This window comes from Saimiri boliviensis, chromosome 7, assembly GCF_048565385.1.
Source record: "Saimiri boliviensis isolate mSaiBol1 chromosome 7, mSaiBol1.pri, whole genome shotgun sequence".
Taxonomy (NCBI): Eukaryota; Metazoa; Chordata; class Mammalia; order Primates; family Cebidae; genus Saimiri; species Saimiri boliviensis.
In genome coordinates, this window is record NC_133455.1 from 28899382 (window position 1) to 28919518 (window position 20137).

The 20137-nt window shown below is 41.0% G+C and overlaps 1 protein-coding gene and 1 pseudogene across 1 annotated transcript; one reads left to right on the forward strand and one right to left on the reverse strand.

The window, feature by feature from the left end:
- The first annotated feature begins 4935 nt into the window (after window positions 1-4935).
- Window positions 4936-5407, forward strand: LOC120365059 (10 kDa heat shock protein, mitochondrial). The gene has a single exon (XM_039472368.2). The coding sequence runs from the start codon at window positions 4976-4978 to the stop codon at window positions 5282-5284; it is 309 nt and encodes a 102-aa protein (XP_039328302.2). The 5' UTR covers window positions 4936-4975; the 3' UTR covers window positions 5285-5407.
- A 3986-nt stretch (window positions 5408-9393) lies between these two features.
- On the reverse strand, window positions 9394-11046 carry LOC141584987 (large ribosomal subunit protein uL6-like; annotated as a pseudogene).
- Between the last annotated feature and the right edge of the window lie 9091 nt (window positions 11047-20137).

Sequence of the window (20137 nt, forward strand, 5' to 3'; positions counted from 1 at the left end):
TCTGGCCTCAAGTGATCTGCCTGCCTCAGCCTTCCAAGTGCTGGAATTACAGGTATGAGCCACTGTGCCAGTATTTATTTATTTTAGAGACAGGGTATCACTCTGTTACCCAGGCTGGAGTGGCACAATCATAGCTCATGTAACCTTGAACTCCTGGGCTCAAGTGATCCTCTCACCTCAGCCTCCTGAGAAACTAGGACTACAGGCACATGCAAACCATGCCAAAATATATATAATATATATATTCATATATATAATGGGAAGTACAATTAATCCTATCAGTGGCTTAATAGCTACTATTATATATATATATATATATATATATATATATATTTTTTTTTTTTTTTTCCATAGAGGTTGAGTCTTGTTATATTGCCCAGACTGATCTCGAACTCCTGGCTTCAAGTGAACCTCTTGCCTTGGCCTCCCAAACGACTAGGAGTGCAGGCATAAGCCACTGTGCCCAGCTCCCAATTCTTTAATCATGTTTGAAAATATAGGTAGAATGACCGAATGCCTGGCACATAGATGGCACTCAAATGGTAGCTATTAAGCCACTGATAGGATTAATTGTACTTCCCATTAAGTCAGGTATTTGTTGATTGCCATCTAATTTTGCCTCAGTACTGACAAGCGAGATTAACCACCCAAGTTTTTATGTCTTGACAGAAAAGGAAAAAATTCAAGTAGTTCTTTTATTTAACAAACACTGATACAGTGTTTACTATGTGTCAGGTATGTTCTAAGGCTTTCATAAATATTAATTTAATCCTCATAATAAATTTATGTTATAGGTACTATTTTATCCATGTTTTACAGATGGGGAAACTGTGGCACCACAGGTAAATAACTAAAGTCATGTGGCTGAGAAATCACAGAGTCAAGATCCATGCTTTGACTTTAGAGTCCAGGCTTTTAACCGTTGTTTGGCAGCAAGAGTCTAGACAAGCACATAATTTCAGAACTAAAAAAACCCTCAGTAAGCAACTAGTTCAAGCCCTTCATTTTAAAGATTAAATGGATAGGAAGTTGGGTGGGGGTAGGTCCCCAAAGCAGGTAAGATAGCCAGAGCTAGATAATGAAGCCCCCAGAAGCCAAGAATTACATAGCAGATTTCTAATACCCAGCCCTCTTCTAAATTCTCTAACACTTACTGCCTGTCCAATCATGTAGATTTTAGCATGGGCTATCTGAGATCATTTTTCTTCTTAGGCCTATGTTCTGCCCTCTCAGTTGAGCTAAACCCCCAGGGACGTGACTTGTGTCTTCTACCTCTTTGCAATCCTACTCCCAATGTCCTACATGAAAGACATCACTATCACATCGATTGGGATGAAGCCAAAGGTGGCATCGATGCAGACTGTGTTCAGGAGAGAGACAAGGATGAAAGGGTCTCCCTACTTCAGTGTTTTTGCTGCCCACCTTCCTTTTTCTTTATTTAGAAAAAAAGTGCACGTGCACACAGGTGTGCACACACACACACACAAACATACAGAGTCAGAGAAAGAAAGAGAGAGAGTCCAAAACGCCCATAAGCCCATTTCTACGTAAGGCTTCCAGAATAAAAAGGCTTCTGAATTCAATCTCAAGTTCTGGAAAGTAAGTCACAGGGCAGACAAATTGAGAGAAAATTAAACTTAATAATGAATTAACCTTCAGGTGAACCTGGACAGATGGCCAGTCATGTTTACTTAAGACTCCATTGTGTAGGCCTAGAGCTACACTGAGTATAATTTAGAGCTAAACTTCAGTGACAGTTAAATGCCCTCAACCTTCCTCTGAAGCACCAGCCAGATCAGGTTTGCCTTTCAATTCTCACCCTCATTCTGTGGTTAATTCATGGTGGACTAAACCAATCCTCCCCATGGCTGTGACCACTGACCTTTCCTCTCTGATAATCTAACATTAAGAACAAAGTAGGAAACACAGTTTATTCTTTGTGAAGTCATTTTCCCCATAATAAATCACAGAATGAAGAGACATCTATCAAAATTTGGTAGTACCCTAAGCAACCATTCCTTATGAAATATTCCCTACAGACAAATCTGAAAAAGCAGCAAATCAACCAGTTTTGTAATTCCTCCACCCTAACCTTCCCTGACTTTGACTACCTGAAAACATCTTATACTTGGCAAAAGCTCAGAAAAAGATTATTCAGGCAATATTTTCTTCTTAAGTCCACGTTTTACCATTACTCTGAAGCAAGTTACACGTACATACACTCTTCCTAAAGGTGAAATCCAATTGTTTACATTTGAGCTCAACAGTCTGTCAAATTCCTACAATTCCATTTAAACCCCTTGAGCTTACAGCCTTACCTCAGTACAGCGTGTGCATGTGGACCTGCTGAAGATGACCACAGAGTGACTGTCTATATAGGCCTGTAGCAGGGCTCTGGGATCTGCAGTGGCCGTGCTGGTGAATGCTGTGGGGTTCTCTGGCAAAGTTTTACTAGGGTGATGATCTTTAGCTAGAAGTAATGGAAGTAAGGATTGTAATTATCAGAAAGGAAAACATGATGATGCATTTTCTAATATTAGGTTCACTCTAAAAGCCTTGCCATTTTAGTCCCATAGGCCAAAATAAGGAATCTGAGGAAGGAAGGACTCTAATGAAGGGTATAGCTTTAGTTCTTTGATCTGACTGAAAACATCTGGCAAATTATTCAATATTCCTGACTCAGCTCACACTCAAGATATGTTCTCAGGGAATCCTGACAAGTCACAAGCCATAATCGGAACAGTCCCTGGATGCAGAAGAATAAGTAACAGGTACAAAATTCTGAGGCCACATTTTATGCCATCTTTACTCCCAACTGTGGTTTAAATGCAGAGAAGCCAAATGTCAGACAGACATCCCCTTCTCACACAACCCTGCTTACAGACATAGGGGCAGACCACTCAAACCAAGGCTTACACATTTTCTCCCAGGCTAACTCGTGGATAAGCAGACACAGGATCTTCAGGCCAGAAGATCCAATAAAGAATACTTTCTGCAGATTCTCTATTTTCTCCCCAGGATTTTGTGCTGGCCCAATCAGGCATCAAAACGAACACAATCCAGCTTAGTGGTATGTTATCCCCACATGACAGCACTGTCATCTTTAGTGTCATCACTGGTCAAAACCACCAAGAAAGCGCTACCTCCAGCTTGTAAAAATGCTTAAGCTAGCCATCTTCTTCAGGGCCCACAAAAAAACCAAGCTCAGGTCCACCCTTACTACTTGTTCCTTAGGTGATTTCTTCTCATTTCTGCTGATCCAAATAAGCCATTCATCCTTCTTTAATCTCCTTATCATCTTCATATTTGTATTTATCTAGAACTAGGCAGAGAGTGAATGTTTGTATGCCTCCTTTCATTTAATCCTTACAGCAATATCGTTAGGTGGGTACTGCTACCATCATCCCCATTTTACAGACAAGGAAACAGACTGAGACTTTGTCTCAAAAAAAAAAAAAAAAAAAATTGACCATAAATGTAAAAGTAGAGCTCATACTTTCAACCAGTATGTTACACTATCACTACATGTAGACTGATTTTTTTTTTTCTGAGACAGAGTCTTGCTCTGTCACCCAGGCTAGAGTACAGTGGCGTGATCTCGGCTCACTGCAACTTCCACCTCTCAGGCTCAAGTGATTCTCCTCCTCAGCCTCCTGAGTAGCTGGGATTACAGGCACCCACAACAGCATGTGGCTAATTTTTGTATTTTTAGTAGAGATGGGGTTTTACCATCTTAGCCAGAGTGGTCTTAAACTCCTGACCTCATGATCCACCTACCTCAGCCTCCTGAAGTGCTGGGATTACAGGAGTGAGCCACCACGCCCAGCCTAGACTGATATTTATTTATTTAGAGACGGAATCTTGCTCTGTCACCCAGGCTAGAGTGCAGTGATGCGATCTACACTCACTGCAACCTCTGCCTCTTGGGTTCAAGGGATTCTCCTTTCTCAGCCTCCCAAGTAGCTGGGACTACAGGCGTGTGCCACCACGCCCAGCTGATTTTTGCATTTTTAGTAGAGAAAAGGTTTTACCATGTCAGCCAGGATGGTTTTGATTTCTTTTTTTCTTTTTTCTTTTCTTTTTTTTTTTTTTTAGTAAAAGGTGAAAGATTTATTTGTTATGAAGAGAAACCAGAGTATGCTGATTTCTTTCTTTCTTTTTTTTTTTTTTTGAGACAGAGTTTCGCTCTTGTTACCCAGGCTGGAGTGCAATGGCGCGATCTCGGCTCACCACAACCTCCGCCTCCTGGGTTCAGGCAATTCTCCCACCTCAGCCTCTGAGTAGTTGGGATTACAGGCACGCACCACCATGCCCAGCTAATTTTTTGTATTTTTAGTAGAGACGGGGTTTCACCATGTTGACCAGGATGGTCTCGATCTCTTGACCTCGTGATCCACCCGCCTCGGCCTCCCAAAGTGCTGGGATTACAGACTTGAGCCACCGTGCCTGGCCGGTCTTGATTTCTTGACCTCATGATCCACCCACCTCAGCCTCCCAAAGTGCTGGGATTATAGGCATGAGCCACCATACTCAGCCCTAGACTGATATTTAAATGGTATTTAATAAAATATATTATTATTTTAATATTAATATTAAATTAACATTAATTTAATAAATAATTTTTATATTTAATAAAATCAGCTAACCCCCCAAAATGTTAATAATCCTTATCTCTAGTAAGCTGGACTTTCACTTTCATCATACTTTTTATATTATGTGTTTTTAAAAAGATAGTTAATTTAAAAAATTTTTAGGCCAGGCACAGTGGCTTATGCCTGTAATCCCACACTTTGGGGGGCCAAGGCAGGCGGATTACCTGAGGTCAGAAGTTCGAGACTAGTCTGACCAACATGGAGAAACCCCATCTCTAAAACTACAAAATTAGCTGGGTGTCACGTGTCGGGAGGGCCGTATCGCGGGTCTCTCTTTGCCGCAGTGCGCCAGAGCAGAGTACCAGTCTGAGGCTGAGGGAGTCATGGCAGGACAGGCGTTTAGAAAGTTTCTCCCACTCTTTGACCGAGTATTGGTTGAAAGGAGTGCTGCTGAAACTGTAACCAAAGGAGGCATTATGCTTCCAGAAAAATCTCAAGGAAAAGTATTGCAAGCAACTGTAGTCGCTGTTGGATCGGGTTCTAAAGGAAAGGGTGGAGAGATTCAACCAGTTAGCGTGAAAGTTGGAGATAAAGTTCTTCTCCCAGAATATGGAGGCACCAAAGTAGTTCTAGATGACAAGGATTATTTCCTATTTAGAGATGGTGACATTCTTGGAAAGTACATAGACTGAAATAAGTCTCTATTGAAATGGCATCAATGTGAAGCTGCCCATTCCACTGAAGTTCTGAAATCTTTCATCATGTAAATAATTTCCATATCTCTCTTTTATAATAAACTAATGATAACTGAAAAAAAAAAATTAGCTGGGTGTGGTGGCACAAGCCTATAATCCCAGCTATTTGGGAGGCTGAGGCAGGAGAATTGCTTGAACAGAGGTTGCAGTGAGCCGAGATTGTGCCATTGCACTCCAGGTTGGGCAACAAGAACAAAACTCCATTTCAAAAATAAAATAAAGTAAAATTTAAATAACCCCTATCATACAACGTCAAGATAGGGTCAACAATCAAAAGACTGTTTTATTATATACCAGACAATCAAATGTTGCTAATACTTAAAATATAGATAGAAAAGTGAAAAGGAACATAGTAATCTCCTTATCTTTGAGATATAAGTGCTATGATCTGAATGCTTCTACACCTCCAAAATTTCTGAGTTAAAATTTTAACTCTCAAAGTGAGAGCATTAGAAGGAGGGACCTTTGGGAGGTGATTAGGAGCCCTCAAGAACGGGATTAACACAGTTATTAAACAAACTCCAGAAAGCCCATTTCCCCTTCCACCATGTGAGGACACAGCAAGTCGGTACCTACTGAGAATCAGGAAGTGGGCCCTCACCAGACATGGAATCTACTGGCACCCCGATCTTGGACTTCCCAGGCCACAGAACTGTGAGAATCATTTTCTTTTGTTGATAAGCCACCTAGTTTACGTTATTTTGTTATACCAGCCTGAATAGATAGGAAAATGAGAAGTGGGTTCTTCTTAAAGAAAAACTAGCTGCTTGTAATTTCTCTGGGACAGGTGTGCGCGGTGGCTCATGACTGCAATCCCAGCACTTTGGGAAGCTTAGGTGGATGGATCACAAGGTCAGGTGTTCAAGACCAGCCTGGCCAATATAGTAAAGCCCTGTCTCTACTAAAAACACAAAAAATTACGGGCTGGGCGTGGTGGCTCAAGCCTGTAATCCCAGCACTTTGGGAGGCCGAGGTGGGTGGATCATGAGGTCAAGAGATCGAGACCATCCTGGTCAACATGGTGAAACCCTGTCTCTACTAAAAATACAAAAAATTAGCTGGGCATGGTGGCACACGCCTGTAATCCCAGCTACTCAGGAGGCTGAGGCAGGAGAATTGCCTGAACCCAGGAGGTGGAGGTTGCGGTGAGCCGAGATTGCGCCATTGCACTCCAGCCTGGGTAACAAGAGCGAAACTCCGTCTCAAAAACAAACAAACAAACAAACAAAAACAAAAAAACAAAAAAAATTAGCCAGGCATGGTGGTACACGCCTGTAATACCAGCTACTCAGGAAGCTAAGGCAGGAGAATTGCTTGAACTTGGGAGCCAAGATCACACTACTGCACTCCAGCCTGGGCTACAGTATGAGTTCCGTCTCGAAAAAAAAAAAAAAGAAAAGAGAAAAACTAAAATCTGTGCCAATTAATTATAGGATCCTAAAAGAGCAACAGGACTTATTTGTTGCAGAGTATACCAGATCAGTCTATACCTACAGTATCTGCTTTCCATAAGTGGAAGAGAGGCCTCTCAACCCCTATTTGCATCTGAATAACCAACACTTACTAGGTCTTATCCTTATCCTTATCTTTAACCTACTGAATCAGATTTGCAAGGCATGGGCCCAAGCAAGCATATCTGTGTGTGTGGCCAGGTGCCATGGCTCATGCCTGTAATTCCAGCACTTTGGGAGGCCAAGGTGGGTGGATCACCTGGGGTCAGGAGTTTGAGACAAGCTGACCAACATGGGTAAACCCCATCTCTACTTAAAATACTAAAATTAGGCCGGGCGCGGTGGCTCAAGCCTGTAATCCCAGCACTTTGGGAGGCCCAGGCGGGTGGATCACGAGGTCAAGAGATTGAGACCATCCTGGTCAACATAGTGAAACCCCGTCTCTACTAAAAATACAAAAAATTAGCTGGGCATGGTGGCGCGTGCCTGTAATCCCAGCTACTCAGGAGGCTGAGGCAGGAGAATTGCCTGAACCCAGGAGGCGGAGGTTGCGGTGAGCCGAGATTGCGCCATTGCACTCCAGCCTGGGTAACAAGAGCGAAACTCCATCTCAAAAAAAAAAAAATACTAAAATTAGCTGTGCATTGTCTTAGCTACTTGGGAGGCTGAGGCAGAAGAATCACTTGAACCCAGGAGGTAGAGGTTGTAGTGAGCCGAGATCATGCCACTGCACTCCAGCCTGGGGAACAGAGTGAGACTCTGTCTCCGAAAAATAAACATATTTATGTGTGTAACTATGTATATATATTCACACACATCTATGCATATATTTTGGATGTTCCCTGGTAGCTCTAATGCATACTCTTAATTAAGAACTACTGGACTAGGGTCAGGCGCGGTGGCTCAAGCCTGTAATCCCAGCACTTTGGGAGGCCGAGGCAGGTGGATCACAAGGTCAAGAGATCGAGACCATCTTGGTCAACATGGTGAAACCCCGTCTCTACTAAAAATACAAAAAAAATAGCTGGGCATGGTGGTGCGTGCCTATAATCCCAGCTACTCAGGAGGCTGAGGCAGGAGAATTGCCTGAACCCAGGAGGCGGAGGTTGCGGTGAGCCGAGATCACGCCATTGCACTCCAGCCTGGGTAACAAGAGCGAAACTCCGTCTCAAAAAAAAAAAAAAAAAAAGGAACTACTGGACTAAAGCAACATGACACATGACTATAACCTCATCAATGACACTTCAAAATTTTAAAATTAAACTCTAGTTCTCATTTTCTTTTCTCCATTTTTCTTATTTTAAAAGCAATGTAGAAGTAAAGATTCCTTGTGGTAACGTCTCAGAGAATGAGAATCACAGAATGTTAGCTTGGGAGAGACATTTGGGGTCACTAGGCCAACTGTGTTCATTCTACTGATGAGGAAACTGAGGTCCAGGCAGGTAATTAATTGGCATCTGCGTCAGAGTTGTCACACAAGCCTCCTGATTCCATAACGCCTTACTGACTCCTTCAATTTCATGGCATGACTGACTCTCAAAGCAGGTGATAATTCCTTACATAACATCTATGCCAAGGGCACCACCCAACTATTAGGCTCAGATGCTTGCCAAGACACAGAACACAGAAGGCCATCACAAGGAAAGGAATAGCTTCTGTGATTAAGAAGAACTGCAGTCTTACTGGGGGAGAGACTGTTTGCCAAAAATAAAATGTACAAATAGATAGAAAGATAAATAAATAAATCATAAGAGGTTAGCCACTACCTGTAATCAAAATCATCAGAATTTTCCCCTAAATTCTGTCTCTAACAAAAAAAAAAGGCAAATAAAATTTTGTTTATCGTTTGCTAATTTTCCCCCTCAATTTTGAAACAAAATTTGAAGCAGCATTCAAAGAAATATGTTAAGTAAATGTTGCAAAAACAGCCCAGAACCAGATAGTCAGAAAAACACAGATAAAACTGTAATTATAAGCTGCTTTCATTTTGCCCCAATTTTTTTTTTTTGCCTAAGATCAATTCCTAATATTTGGATCCATGAAGTACTTACTGTCCACTTGTAAAAACTGAAACTAAAGAGTAATAATAAAATTGGCTCCCTACTTGTATTTGTAAAAGTAAACAGAGGTCAATAAAAAGAGATTAGATAGCCCAAAAAGAGACAAATAATGAATTATTTATGATTTTAAAAAAGCCATCACGTGGCCAAGCGTGGCGGCTCATGCCTGTAATCCCAGCACCTTGGGAGGCCAAGGTTGGTGGATCATGAGGTCAGGAGATTGAGACCATCCTGACCAATATGGTGAAACCCCATCTCTACTAAAAATACAAAAATTAGCTGGGTATGGTAGCACACACCTGTAACCCCAGCTACTTGGGCTGAGGCAGGAGAATGGTTTGAACCCAGGAGGCAGAAGTTGCAGTGAGCCGAGATCGCACCACTGTACTCCAGCCTGGAGACAGAGTGAGCCTCCCTCTCAAAAAACAAAAAAGCCAAGCCGGGCGCGGTGGCTCAAGCCTGTAATCCCAGCACTTTGGGAGGCCGAGGCGGGTGGATCACGAGGTCGAGAGATCGAGACCATTCTGGTCAACATGGTGAAACCCCGTCTCTACTAAAAATACAAAAAATTAGCTGGGCATGGTGGTGCGTGCCTGTAATCCCAGCTACTCAGGAGGCTGAGGCAGGAGAATTGCCTGAACCCAGGAGACGGAGGTTGCGGTGAGCCGAGATCGCGCCATTGCACTCCAGCCTGGGCAACAAGAGCGAAACTCCGTCTCAAAAAAAAAAAAAAAAAACAAACAAAAAAACAAAAAAGCCATCACAAAGCAAGAAAATGTACTTTCAAAATAGTATGGTAATGATATTTTGATAATTTGGGGAAAAGTTTTTTCACTTTATTATTATAAAACACAGCATATTAAGTGGAATCTTTTCTGTATCTCTAGTGAGGTAATAACTTATCAAACTTACAAGTAAATACAATAATAATAATAGTTTTTTTTTTTCCCTCCAAAATCAATAGGTCTTTTATTGCATCCTTTAAATATCACAAGTAGGTCTTAGGAATCATCCAGCATCTTGTTTCTATAGCTGGACAACTCTTAGATCTTATTCATCAGCCTTCTGAATAGTTCCTTTTTCTTTCTTTCTTTCTTTCTTTTCTTTTTTTTTTTTTTTTTGGAGTCTCATTCTGTTACCCAGGCTAGAGTGCAATGGCACAGTCTCAGCTCATTGCAACCTCCGTTTCCTGGGTTCAAGCAATTCTCCTGCCCTGAGTAGCTGGGATTACAGGGGCTGCCACCACGCCTGGCTAATTTTTGTATTTTTTAGTAGAGACAGGGTTTCACCATTTTAGTCAGTCTGTTCTCAAACTCCAGTCCTCAGGTGATCCTCCTGCCTCGGCCTCCCAAAGTGCTGGGATTACAGGTGTGAGCCACCGCATCTGGCCTAGTTCCTTTTGCAGAGACATAGATACCATCCGAACATTTCCTGATATCCTTGTTTTTAACTGTCATGGCTTGCTGAATCAAAGCCACTGAATATGAAACAAGCTGAATGTCATTTCTTTCAAGGATCAATTCAGCTTTCTGGGCTTGAGATACTGAACAAGCAACACCTGGCCTCATCTAAACCCTGTGGGTGTATTTTTCACCCAAGAAATTTCAGAGTTCAACAAGAGATCCATTCTCCTAGATAAAGACATTGATGGGGAAGTGAACATACACAGACCTCGTCTTGTAACAGAAGCCCAGTGTAACACTCTTGTAACATCCTTCTGTGCATGACTACAAACAGTCCGAATGGTAGCCAGCTCCTTTCTGTTACCCCGCCATTTGTCAACCTGGAGCCTCTTTTTTTTTCTTTCCAAGATTGAGTTTTTTCTACATTGATGTGGTTGAAGTCTCTCCACAGGGTTCCTCTGGGGCCCTTCACAATAGCTGTGTGACCCTTCAGAGTAATGTCAACATTTTCTGGAATGTCAACTGTCTGATTGCTGAGGATGATCTTCATTCTTACAATAGATGCAGCAAAGAAAGATAATAATAGTTTTGTGTAAGGTAAAAGAGCAGCATCAGTAAAATACTTACAGGGAAGAAAAACAATAAAACAACAAAAAGAACTCCAGTAAATTGGTAAGAAAACAACAGGACCACAAATGATAAAATGAATAAAAACCAAAACAGGCTGGTGCGTGGTTCACGCCTGTAATACCAGCACTTTGGGAGGCCGAGGCAGGTGGATCATGAGGTCAGGAGTTTGAGATCAGCCTGGCCAACATAGTGAAACCTGATTTTTACTAAAAATAAATAAAAATTAGCAAGGTGTGGTGGTGCATGCCCATAATCCCAGCTACTTGGGAGGCTGAGGCAGCAGAATTGCTTGAACCCAGGAGGCGGAAGTTGCAATGAGCCAAGATGGTGCCATTGCACTCCAGCCCAGGCAACAGCGTGAGATCTCCATCTCAAAAAAAAAAAAAAAAAAAAAAAAAGAACAAAACCAGCCAACTCATAGAAAGAAAATAACCAAAGGAAATAGAATAAAAGTTTCTATTTATTTTAATTTCATAATGAGAAATGCAGATTCAAGTGATTGAATGTCATTTCTTACATATAAAAAAATGAAAACTCCCAGTGCTGTTAAATGTACACTGAAATGAGTCCATGGATATAGGGTGTGTAACACAAGCTAATACAATTCTTTTGGAAGACAATTTGACAGTGTGGGTCAAAAACCACTGAAAAGACCATCCTATTTTTTTTTTTTTTTTTTTTTAAGACAGGGTCTCCCTCTATCATCCAGGCTGGAGTGCAGTGGCTGACTCTCGACTCACTGCAATCTCCTGAGATGCCATATCTTTTAATTCAGTATTGTTATTTGTGATGATTTATCTTTTAAAATAAAAATCTAAAATAATGAAAACATTTATTCTTACGAAAAACCCCTACCTCCTAGCCTTTTCTTAGAAAAAGCTTTCAGTAGTTTTTATTAACAGCTACTATCACCTAAAGGGGGATATTCCCTTTTAGTAAAAGTTCTATAGTTTTAGAACCAATCATGTTACCTTCCTGTAAAACACCATTGAACAAAAGAGGCCACTGACTTACCAATAGTCACCATTCCCTTCTCCCAAACATGTCCTTTACCTTTCTAGATACAGGGACAAAGTTATATGTTGTCTCAGCTTTCTCTCTCCCAAGGCTAAGCTGCAAAGAGGTTCTATCCCTGCTCTACAACCTACACCCCTTTCTCTTCCCTATCTTCAATCCCTTCTTTTTATCTAATTAATATCAACAATTTCATTATAACATCATTAGCTATTACAAACAATTAGAAAAAACAAATGTCTGACATTGGAGGAATGGCTAAATTACAGTAGCTCTCTTATTCTAAGCTTATTTAATGGCTGCATGCTATTCAAGATTCAAAATAATGTGGAAATAGTTTGACACAATGTTAATTTTTAAAAAAAACCTAGAATACCAAATCCTATGTATGATAGTTTTACAATTATGTGAAACTCAACATATAGGAATCCTGAAAAGGAATGTGCAAAATGGCCATATTAGTTACGTTGGTGTGACAGAATTATCCATGACTTTTCCCCTCCTGTATTTCCCAAACTTAAAAAAAAAAGTTGCATACCAGCCTATCATATTTGTTCTTGTCTCTCTGACTTCACTAAACAGAGAAATTCATTCAAATCTTTGTATTCTTGGGGAGATAAAGCAAGATATTTGAACTGTGGGATTACTGAAGGAAAACATTTCCATCCAGGACACTCCACCTCAAGAAAGAGGTTCCCGTCTACATACTATTAATATGTGCTTGTACCTGCCAAAACTACTGCCTCTCCATGACGACCACCACCTGAAAGTGCAGAGAGCTAGGTTTTGAGTGGCTCTCAGTGTACACATTGTTTAGAGAACTATAGAACTGATATGTATCTCTTTGGAGAAACCTTGATCAGCCACTTAGCTGTGGGAAGAAGTTCTAGTCTGACAACACAGGAACATCACAGTACATAAGGAATGCAAAGTAGCTGGGGGCAACTGGAAAACAGGTAGTATGAAATACGGACAGTAAAGGTCAATAAAGTCACCCTCCTCTTTTGAATTATCCTCAAGTGACATTACACGGTAAACCAGGACAACAAATGAGCTTCAAAGCAGAGAAACAAGGGGGAGGCCAGGCGCAGTGGCTCATGCCTGTAATCCCAGCACTTTGGTAGGCCGAGGTGGGTGGATCACCTGAGGTCAGGAGTTCGAGACCAGCCTGGCCAACATGGTGAAACCCCATCTCTATTTAAAAAAAAAAAAAAAAAGAAAGAAAGAAAGAAAAAGAAACAAGGGGGAAAGCAAAGAGGAGCCTGGCAGATGAAAGCACATGGCAAGGCTGAACACAGACTAAAACTGCCACGTGTTAGGACTTGAGTTTTCACCATTAATAAGCAACATGATCGCTTCAAGTGTGATGATAAAAATTTTACAGCACCTCACTCTGCCTGCTGTCATCACTTTCTGGTTTATAGGTTTGTCACACACATATTTTTACTGGCTGCCTGTGGTTAAAAGCAGCTGAAGTGCAGTCAGAGGAAATCAGATCCCCAAACCTCTTAACAAAACTTCTTATTCAGTTCAAGGGCAAAGACTTTTGCAAACATGCCACCACTCTCAGAAGATTCCTTTTAACAAAGTAATAATTATTAAAATAGTTTATTCAACCCACAAGACACACAAATATTACTCTTGGGTCTGAAAAGAACCCATCAAGTAAAGTAGTTACTCCACAAAACATATAAGAGTCAGGAAGCTTAAATGCCCATTACACTGTCTATAAATCGAGTGAACACAAGAAGATACTTACATGTGTTTCTGAAAGTCTGTAGGGTAAGAAACAAGCTGGAAAAATAAAACAGAAGCCTTTGTGGAAACACAAAGAAGGAAGATGAAAGACTCCTTAAAAGGACAGGATAATGCATTTCTCACGCTGAAATTAATAATAGTACATCTTAGTTATTAGTATTATTTATTTACCAGACTGAAATAAACCCCGAGGAAGGTTTTTTTAGCCTTAAAAGGTTTTTTAGTTTTTACAAGGAAATTGTCATATGAAGGACTTAAGTGCTATAAAAAGGACTACAGGCTGGGCACAGTAGCTCACACCTGGAATCCCAGCACATTGGGAGGCCGAGGCAGGTGGATCATGAGGCCAGGAGTTCAAGACCAGCCTGGTCAAGATGGTGAAACCCTGCCTCTACTGAAAATACAAAAAGTAGCTGGGCACAGTGGCAGGTGCCTATAATCCCAGCTACTCAGGAGGCTGAGGCAGGAGAATCACGTGAACCCAGGAGGCGCAGGTTGCAATGAGCCAAGATCAAGCCACTGCACTCCAGCCTGGGTGACAGAGTGAGATTTCCTCTCAAAAAAAAAAAAAAAAAAAACAGACCACAATATCCTGGTTATAGCTCTTGTGCTTGCACCTCCTTCAAAGGAATCTTATTTGAAGCCTAAGATTAAACCTTAGTTATGGCCGGGCGCGGTGGCTCAAGCCTGTAATCCCAGCACTTTGGGAGGCCGAGGCGGGTGGATCACGAGGTCGAGAGATCGAGACCATCCTGGTCAACATGGTGAAACCCCGTCTCTACTGAAAGTGCAAAAAATTAGCTGGGCATGGTTGCACGTGCCTGTAATCCCAGCTACTCAGGAGGCTGAGGCAGGAGAATTGCCTGAGCCCAGGAGGCGGAGGTTGCGGTGAGCCGAGATTGCGCCATTGCACTCCAGCCTGGGTAACAAGAGCGAAACTCCGTCTCAAAAAAAAAAAAAAAAAAAAAAAAGATACCAGATTTTTCGCTGAGCATGGTGGCTCGGGCCGGTAATCCCAACATTTTGGGAGGCTAAGGAAGGAGGTTCACTTGAGCCCAGGAGTTCAAGACCAGCCTGGGCAACACAGTGAGATCTCATCTCTACAAAAAAATTAAAATAAGCTGGGTGTGGTGGCTCACATCTGTAATCCCAGCACTTTGGGAGGCCAAGGCGGGCAGATCACGAGGTCAGAAGATGGAGACTATCCTGGCTAAAATGGTGAAACCCTGTCTCTACTGAAAAAAACCAAAAATTTAATTAGGGGGTGGTGGCATGTGCCTGTAGTCCCAGCTACTCAGGAGGCTGAGGCAGGAGAATCACTTGAACCCGGGAGGCGAAGACTGCAGTGAGCCAAGATTGCACCACTGCACTCTAGCCTGGACGACAGAGTGAGACTCTGTCTCAAATAAATAAATAAATAAAATAAAAGTAAAATTAAAGAAATCATATTTTTGTCATCTGTGAGAGCACTATCATTGGCTTAATAATGCCCTCTGGACTTCATTTTTTAAAATGTCCTTATATGCAAAATACATTCATGACTTCAATTTTTTTTATCTCTGATATAAGAGAGGTACCTGCCACCATGTCCAGCTAACTTTTGTATTTTTAGTAGAGTCAGAGTTTCACCATGTTGGCCAGGCTGGTCTTGAACTCATGACTTCAAGTGATCTGCCCACCTCGGCCTCCCAAAGTGCTGGAATTACAGGTGTGAGCCATCGCACCGAGCCGTTACATTATATTTCAACAGATTTAACCCCAAAGTTTAAGAGAAAACTGAAGAAAGCAATGGTTCTTAGAATCCCTCTGATTCAATAACATTTTCTGTTTCTCACACATACCTATGAGCAGAATATCAGGAGGAAAATAAAATTTAATAAAAGATACCCTATCAATCTACATAATCTTGCCCATCAAATACAAGGGGAGAGGCCATTTTCAAAGTTATTTTATGCGGCCCGTATTATCCTGACACCCAAACTAGAAAAAGACAGTACAACAAAGGGAAACTGTAAATCAATATCCCTCATACACAAAGATGCAAAATTATTCAACAAAATAATGGCAAATTACATCCAGCAATATAAAAAAAGACTAATAATATTCCACAAATTAGTGGGGTTTTCTTGGAAATGCAAAGCTGGTTTAGACTGTTCATATTAACACCATTAAAAAATCAATTATATGCTAATGAATTAGATACCCTACACGAAATGAACAAATTCCTAGAAAGAGACGATTACCCAAACTGAGTCAAGAAGAGATAAGGCTTGGTGCAATAGTTCACACCTGTAATTCTAGCACTTTGGGAGGCTAAGGTGGATAGATCACCTGACACTAGGAGTTGGAGACCAGCCTAGCCAACAAGGCGAAACGCCTGCCTCTACCAAAAATACAAAAATTAGCCAGGCGTGGTAGCATATACCTGTAATCCCAGCTATATGGGAGGCTGAGCCATGAGAATTGCTTGAGCCTAGGGGAAAATTAAAAAAAAAAAAAAAAAAAAAAGGAAATGAAAAGCTAAATAGACCTATAATCTTGAATAGACAAGAGATTGAATTAGTAATAAAAATCTTTCCACAAAAAAAAAAAAAAAACAAACAACAACAACAACAAAAAAACCCAGGCTTAGATGATTTCTCTGATAAATTCTTAGAAAGGTCTAAAACAGAATTATCACTAATTTTTTACACTCTTCGCAAAAACAGAAGAGGAGGGGATACTTTCCAACTCATTCTATGAGATCAATATTATCCTGATTCCAAAACCAGAGAAGGACATCACATGAAAAGAAAGCCACAAACCAATGTCCTTTTTAAATATAGACAAGAAAACTTATCCACAAAACATTAACAGAACAAATCCAGCAATATATAAAAGTATTATACACCATGACTGAGTGGAACTTATCCCAAGATAAGCGTTGCACAGGTTGATTAAACACACGAGAATCAATCAATGCAATACCTCATATTAATAGAATAAAGGATGAAAACCACATGATCATTTCAATAGATGCAGGAAAAACATTTGACAGACTCTAGCACTCTTTCATGATAAAAAACACTTAACAAACTAGTAACAGAAGGAACCTTTTCTACCTGATAAAGGCCATTTATGAAAAACCCACAACTAACATCATTTCTTTTTTTTTTTTTTTGAGACGAAGTGTCACTCTTGTTGCCCGGGCTGGAGTGCCATGGCGCAATCTTGGCTCACTGCAATCTCCGCCTCCCGGGTTCAAGCAATTCTCCTGCCTCAGCCTCCCAAGTAGCTGGGATCACAGGCAAGCACCACCATGCCCCGCTAATTTTATATTTTTGGTAGAGGTGGGGTTTCTCCATGTTGGTCAGGCTGGTCTCGAACTCCACACCTCAGTGCCTCAGCCTCCCAAAGTGCTGGGATTACAGGTATGAGCCATTGCGCCTGGTCAACTAACATCATTCTTTTTTTTTTTTTTTTTTTTGAGACGGAGTTTCGCTCTCGTTACCCAGGCTGGAGTGCAATGGCGCGATCTCGGCTCACCGCAACCTCCGCCTCCTGGGTTCATGCAATTCTCCTGCCTCAGCCTCCTGAGTAGCTGGGATTACAGGCACATGCCACCATGCCCAGCTAATTTTTTGTATTTTTAGTAGAGACGGGGTTTCACCATGTTGACCAGGATGGTCTTGATCTCTTGACCTCATGATCCACCCGCCTTAGCCTCCCAAAGTGCTGGGATTACAGGCTTGAGCCACCGCACCCGGCCAACTAACATCATTCTTAATGGTAAAAGACTGAATGCTTTTCCCATGAGATAAGGAACAAGACAAAGATGTCTGCTGGTGCACTTTTAGTCAATTGTAATGGAAAGTCTAATCAGGGCAATTATATAAGGAAACTAAAAGTCATCCAAGTTGGAAAGAAAGAAGTAAGACTATTTTACTTCTCCTATGTAGGAATATCCTAAGGAATAGGATACACACACACACACATGCCCTCAAAAAACTACAAAACATTGTTGAAAGACATTAAGGAACTTAATATTCTTAAGTTGGCAATAGTCCCCTAATTGATCTAAAGATTCAGTGTAATTCCTGTCAAAATCCCAGCTATTTGTAGAAATTAACAAGCTGATCCATAAATTTATAAGGAAATGTAAGGGACCCAAAATTGCCCAAACAAATCTGAAAATGAACAAAGTAGAAGAACTCATACTTTCTAATTTAAAAACTTACCAAAAAGCAATGGAAATTAAGACAGTGTGGTACTAGCATATGGATAGCCATATAGATCATTGAAATAGAACTGAAACTCCAGAAATAAGTCTTCGTATTGATTTTTGACAAATATATTAAGAAAATTCAACAGGGAAAGTCTTTTCAACAAATGATGCTGAGACAATTGATTATCCACATAAAAAACAGTAAAATTGGACACTCTCTTCACACCATATACAAACATTTATTCAAGATGGCTCATAACCATAAATACAAGAACCAAAATTATGAAATTTTTAGAAAAAAAAAAACATGGGGATAGATCTTTTGTGACCTTCTTTCTTTCTCTTTTTTTTTTTAAGATGGAGTTTCACCATGATGGCCAGGCTGGTCTTGAACTACTGACCCCAGGTAATCCACCCACTTTGGCCTCCCAAAGTGCTAGGATTACAGGCGTGAGCCACCATGCCTGGCCAATCTTTTGTGACTTTCGATTAGATAGCTTCTTAGCTATGACAGTAAAAACAAAAGCGACAAAATAAAACAACAGATTAATTGGACTTAATCAAATTAAGAAGTTTTGTGCTTTGAAGGATACTATCAAGTTAAAGTAACGACCTATAGAATGAGAGAAAATATTTGCAAATCATACATCTGATAAGGGACTTGTATCTAGAATATATAAAGAACTCTTACAACTGAACAATAAAAAGACAAATGGGGGTTTCCTCTCTGGGCTTTGGAGCCCCTCTCCCTCTGTCTCTGTACAGGGGAGCTTCTTCCTTCTTTATTGCCTATTAAACTGTTTTTTAATATCTTAAAACCACTCCACATATATCCATGTCATTTTATCCTCAGCGTGAGACAAAGAACCTGGTGTTCCTCCACTCATCAGAGCCGTATCATTTTGCGCATTGGCTGGGAAACGGAATTCATTCATCAGACTGGTGAGTATGGAATGAATCTCAACTTTAAATCTGTTTTTTAATCGCACAGCTCTCTTCCAGCTATCTTGTGGCCAAACTTTCTCTATCTGTGGTCTCTTTCTCTCTGTGTGTTAAATGTGCAGGAATCTTTACAGTTCAGGGAAACAGGTGTTAGAAGAGATCATAAATTGCAGCAGGTAGTAACTCAAAAAATGTCTCTCTATGGTTTCTCTGGTGAGCACATGATATTTCTAAGCCATCTAGTGGAAATAAAAATCCTCTTTAGGAGACACATTGCTGGTTCTCTGCAGTATGTCACAACTTCATAACTTTTCCATTTTGGACTTTTCTACTGCTACTTCTGTGGATTGGAAAGCTCTGCTTTTAACAGGAGTAGCCAGGCATGGTGGCTCATGCCTGTAATCCCAGCACTTTGGGAGCCGAGGCGGTTGGATTACCTGAGGTCAGGAGTTCGAGACCCGCCTGGCCAACATGGTGAAACCCCATCTCTACTAAAAATACAAAAATTAGTCAGGCATGGTAGTGGGTGCCTGTAATCACAGCTACTTGGGAGACTGAGGCAGCAGAATCACTTGAACCTGGGAAGTGGAGGTTGCAGTGATCAGAGACTATGCCATTGTACTCCAGCCTGGGCAACAAGAGTGAAACTCCATCTCAGAAGAACAAACAAACAAACAAACAAACAAACAAACCAGGAGTAAAATGTCTTCCACAGCCAGATTTTAGTCCTAATATTGCCCCAACAGTGGAAAAATGGCCATTTGGTTCCTATGTTCCTTTATGATGCCTATTCTGTCTTCGATTAAGAGAATACTTAATTAGTAAGAGAATTTTAAGTTCAAAAGTTAACCAGAACTGTTTTTGTTTTTAAGACAGAGACTTGCTCTGTTGCCCAGGCTGGAGTGCAATTGCATGATCTTGGCTCACTGCAACCTCTGCCTCCCAGGTTCAAGCAATTCTCCTACCTCAGTCTCCCTAGTAGCTGGGATTACAGGCACATGCCACCATGCCCAGCTAATTTTTGTATTTTTAGTAGAGGCGGGGTTTTACCATGTTGGCTAGGCTGTCTTCAACTCCTGACCTGTTAGATATAGAAAGAGTTTCTCCTCAAAGGGTTAACTTATTGAGCATCCTTGATCTTTGTTCCCTGCTTTTAAGGCCAGACTTCCTTACTTTCTGTATCCCCTGCCCTGGTAAACAAACTTCCCAGCAGTCCTTACCTATAGAGACCACATTCCACATCTGCTTTCCACTCTATAGATTACCCCTCCCATCACAATGGCTCCTCCTGCTGAAACTGCGCTCTCCACTGGTATAACTGCATTCCT

Bases quoted from the DNA above. Each gene is read 5' to 3' on its own strand.
- LOC120365059 (XM_039472368.2), top strand. From the start codon at position 4,976: ATGGCAGGACAGGCGTTTAGAAAGTTTCTCCCACTCTTTGACCGAGTA.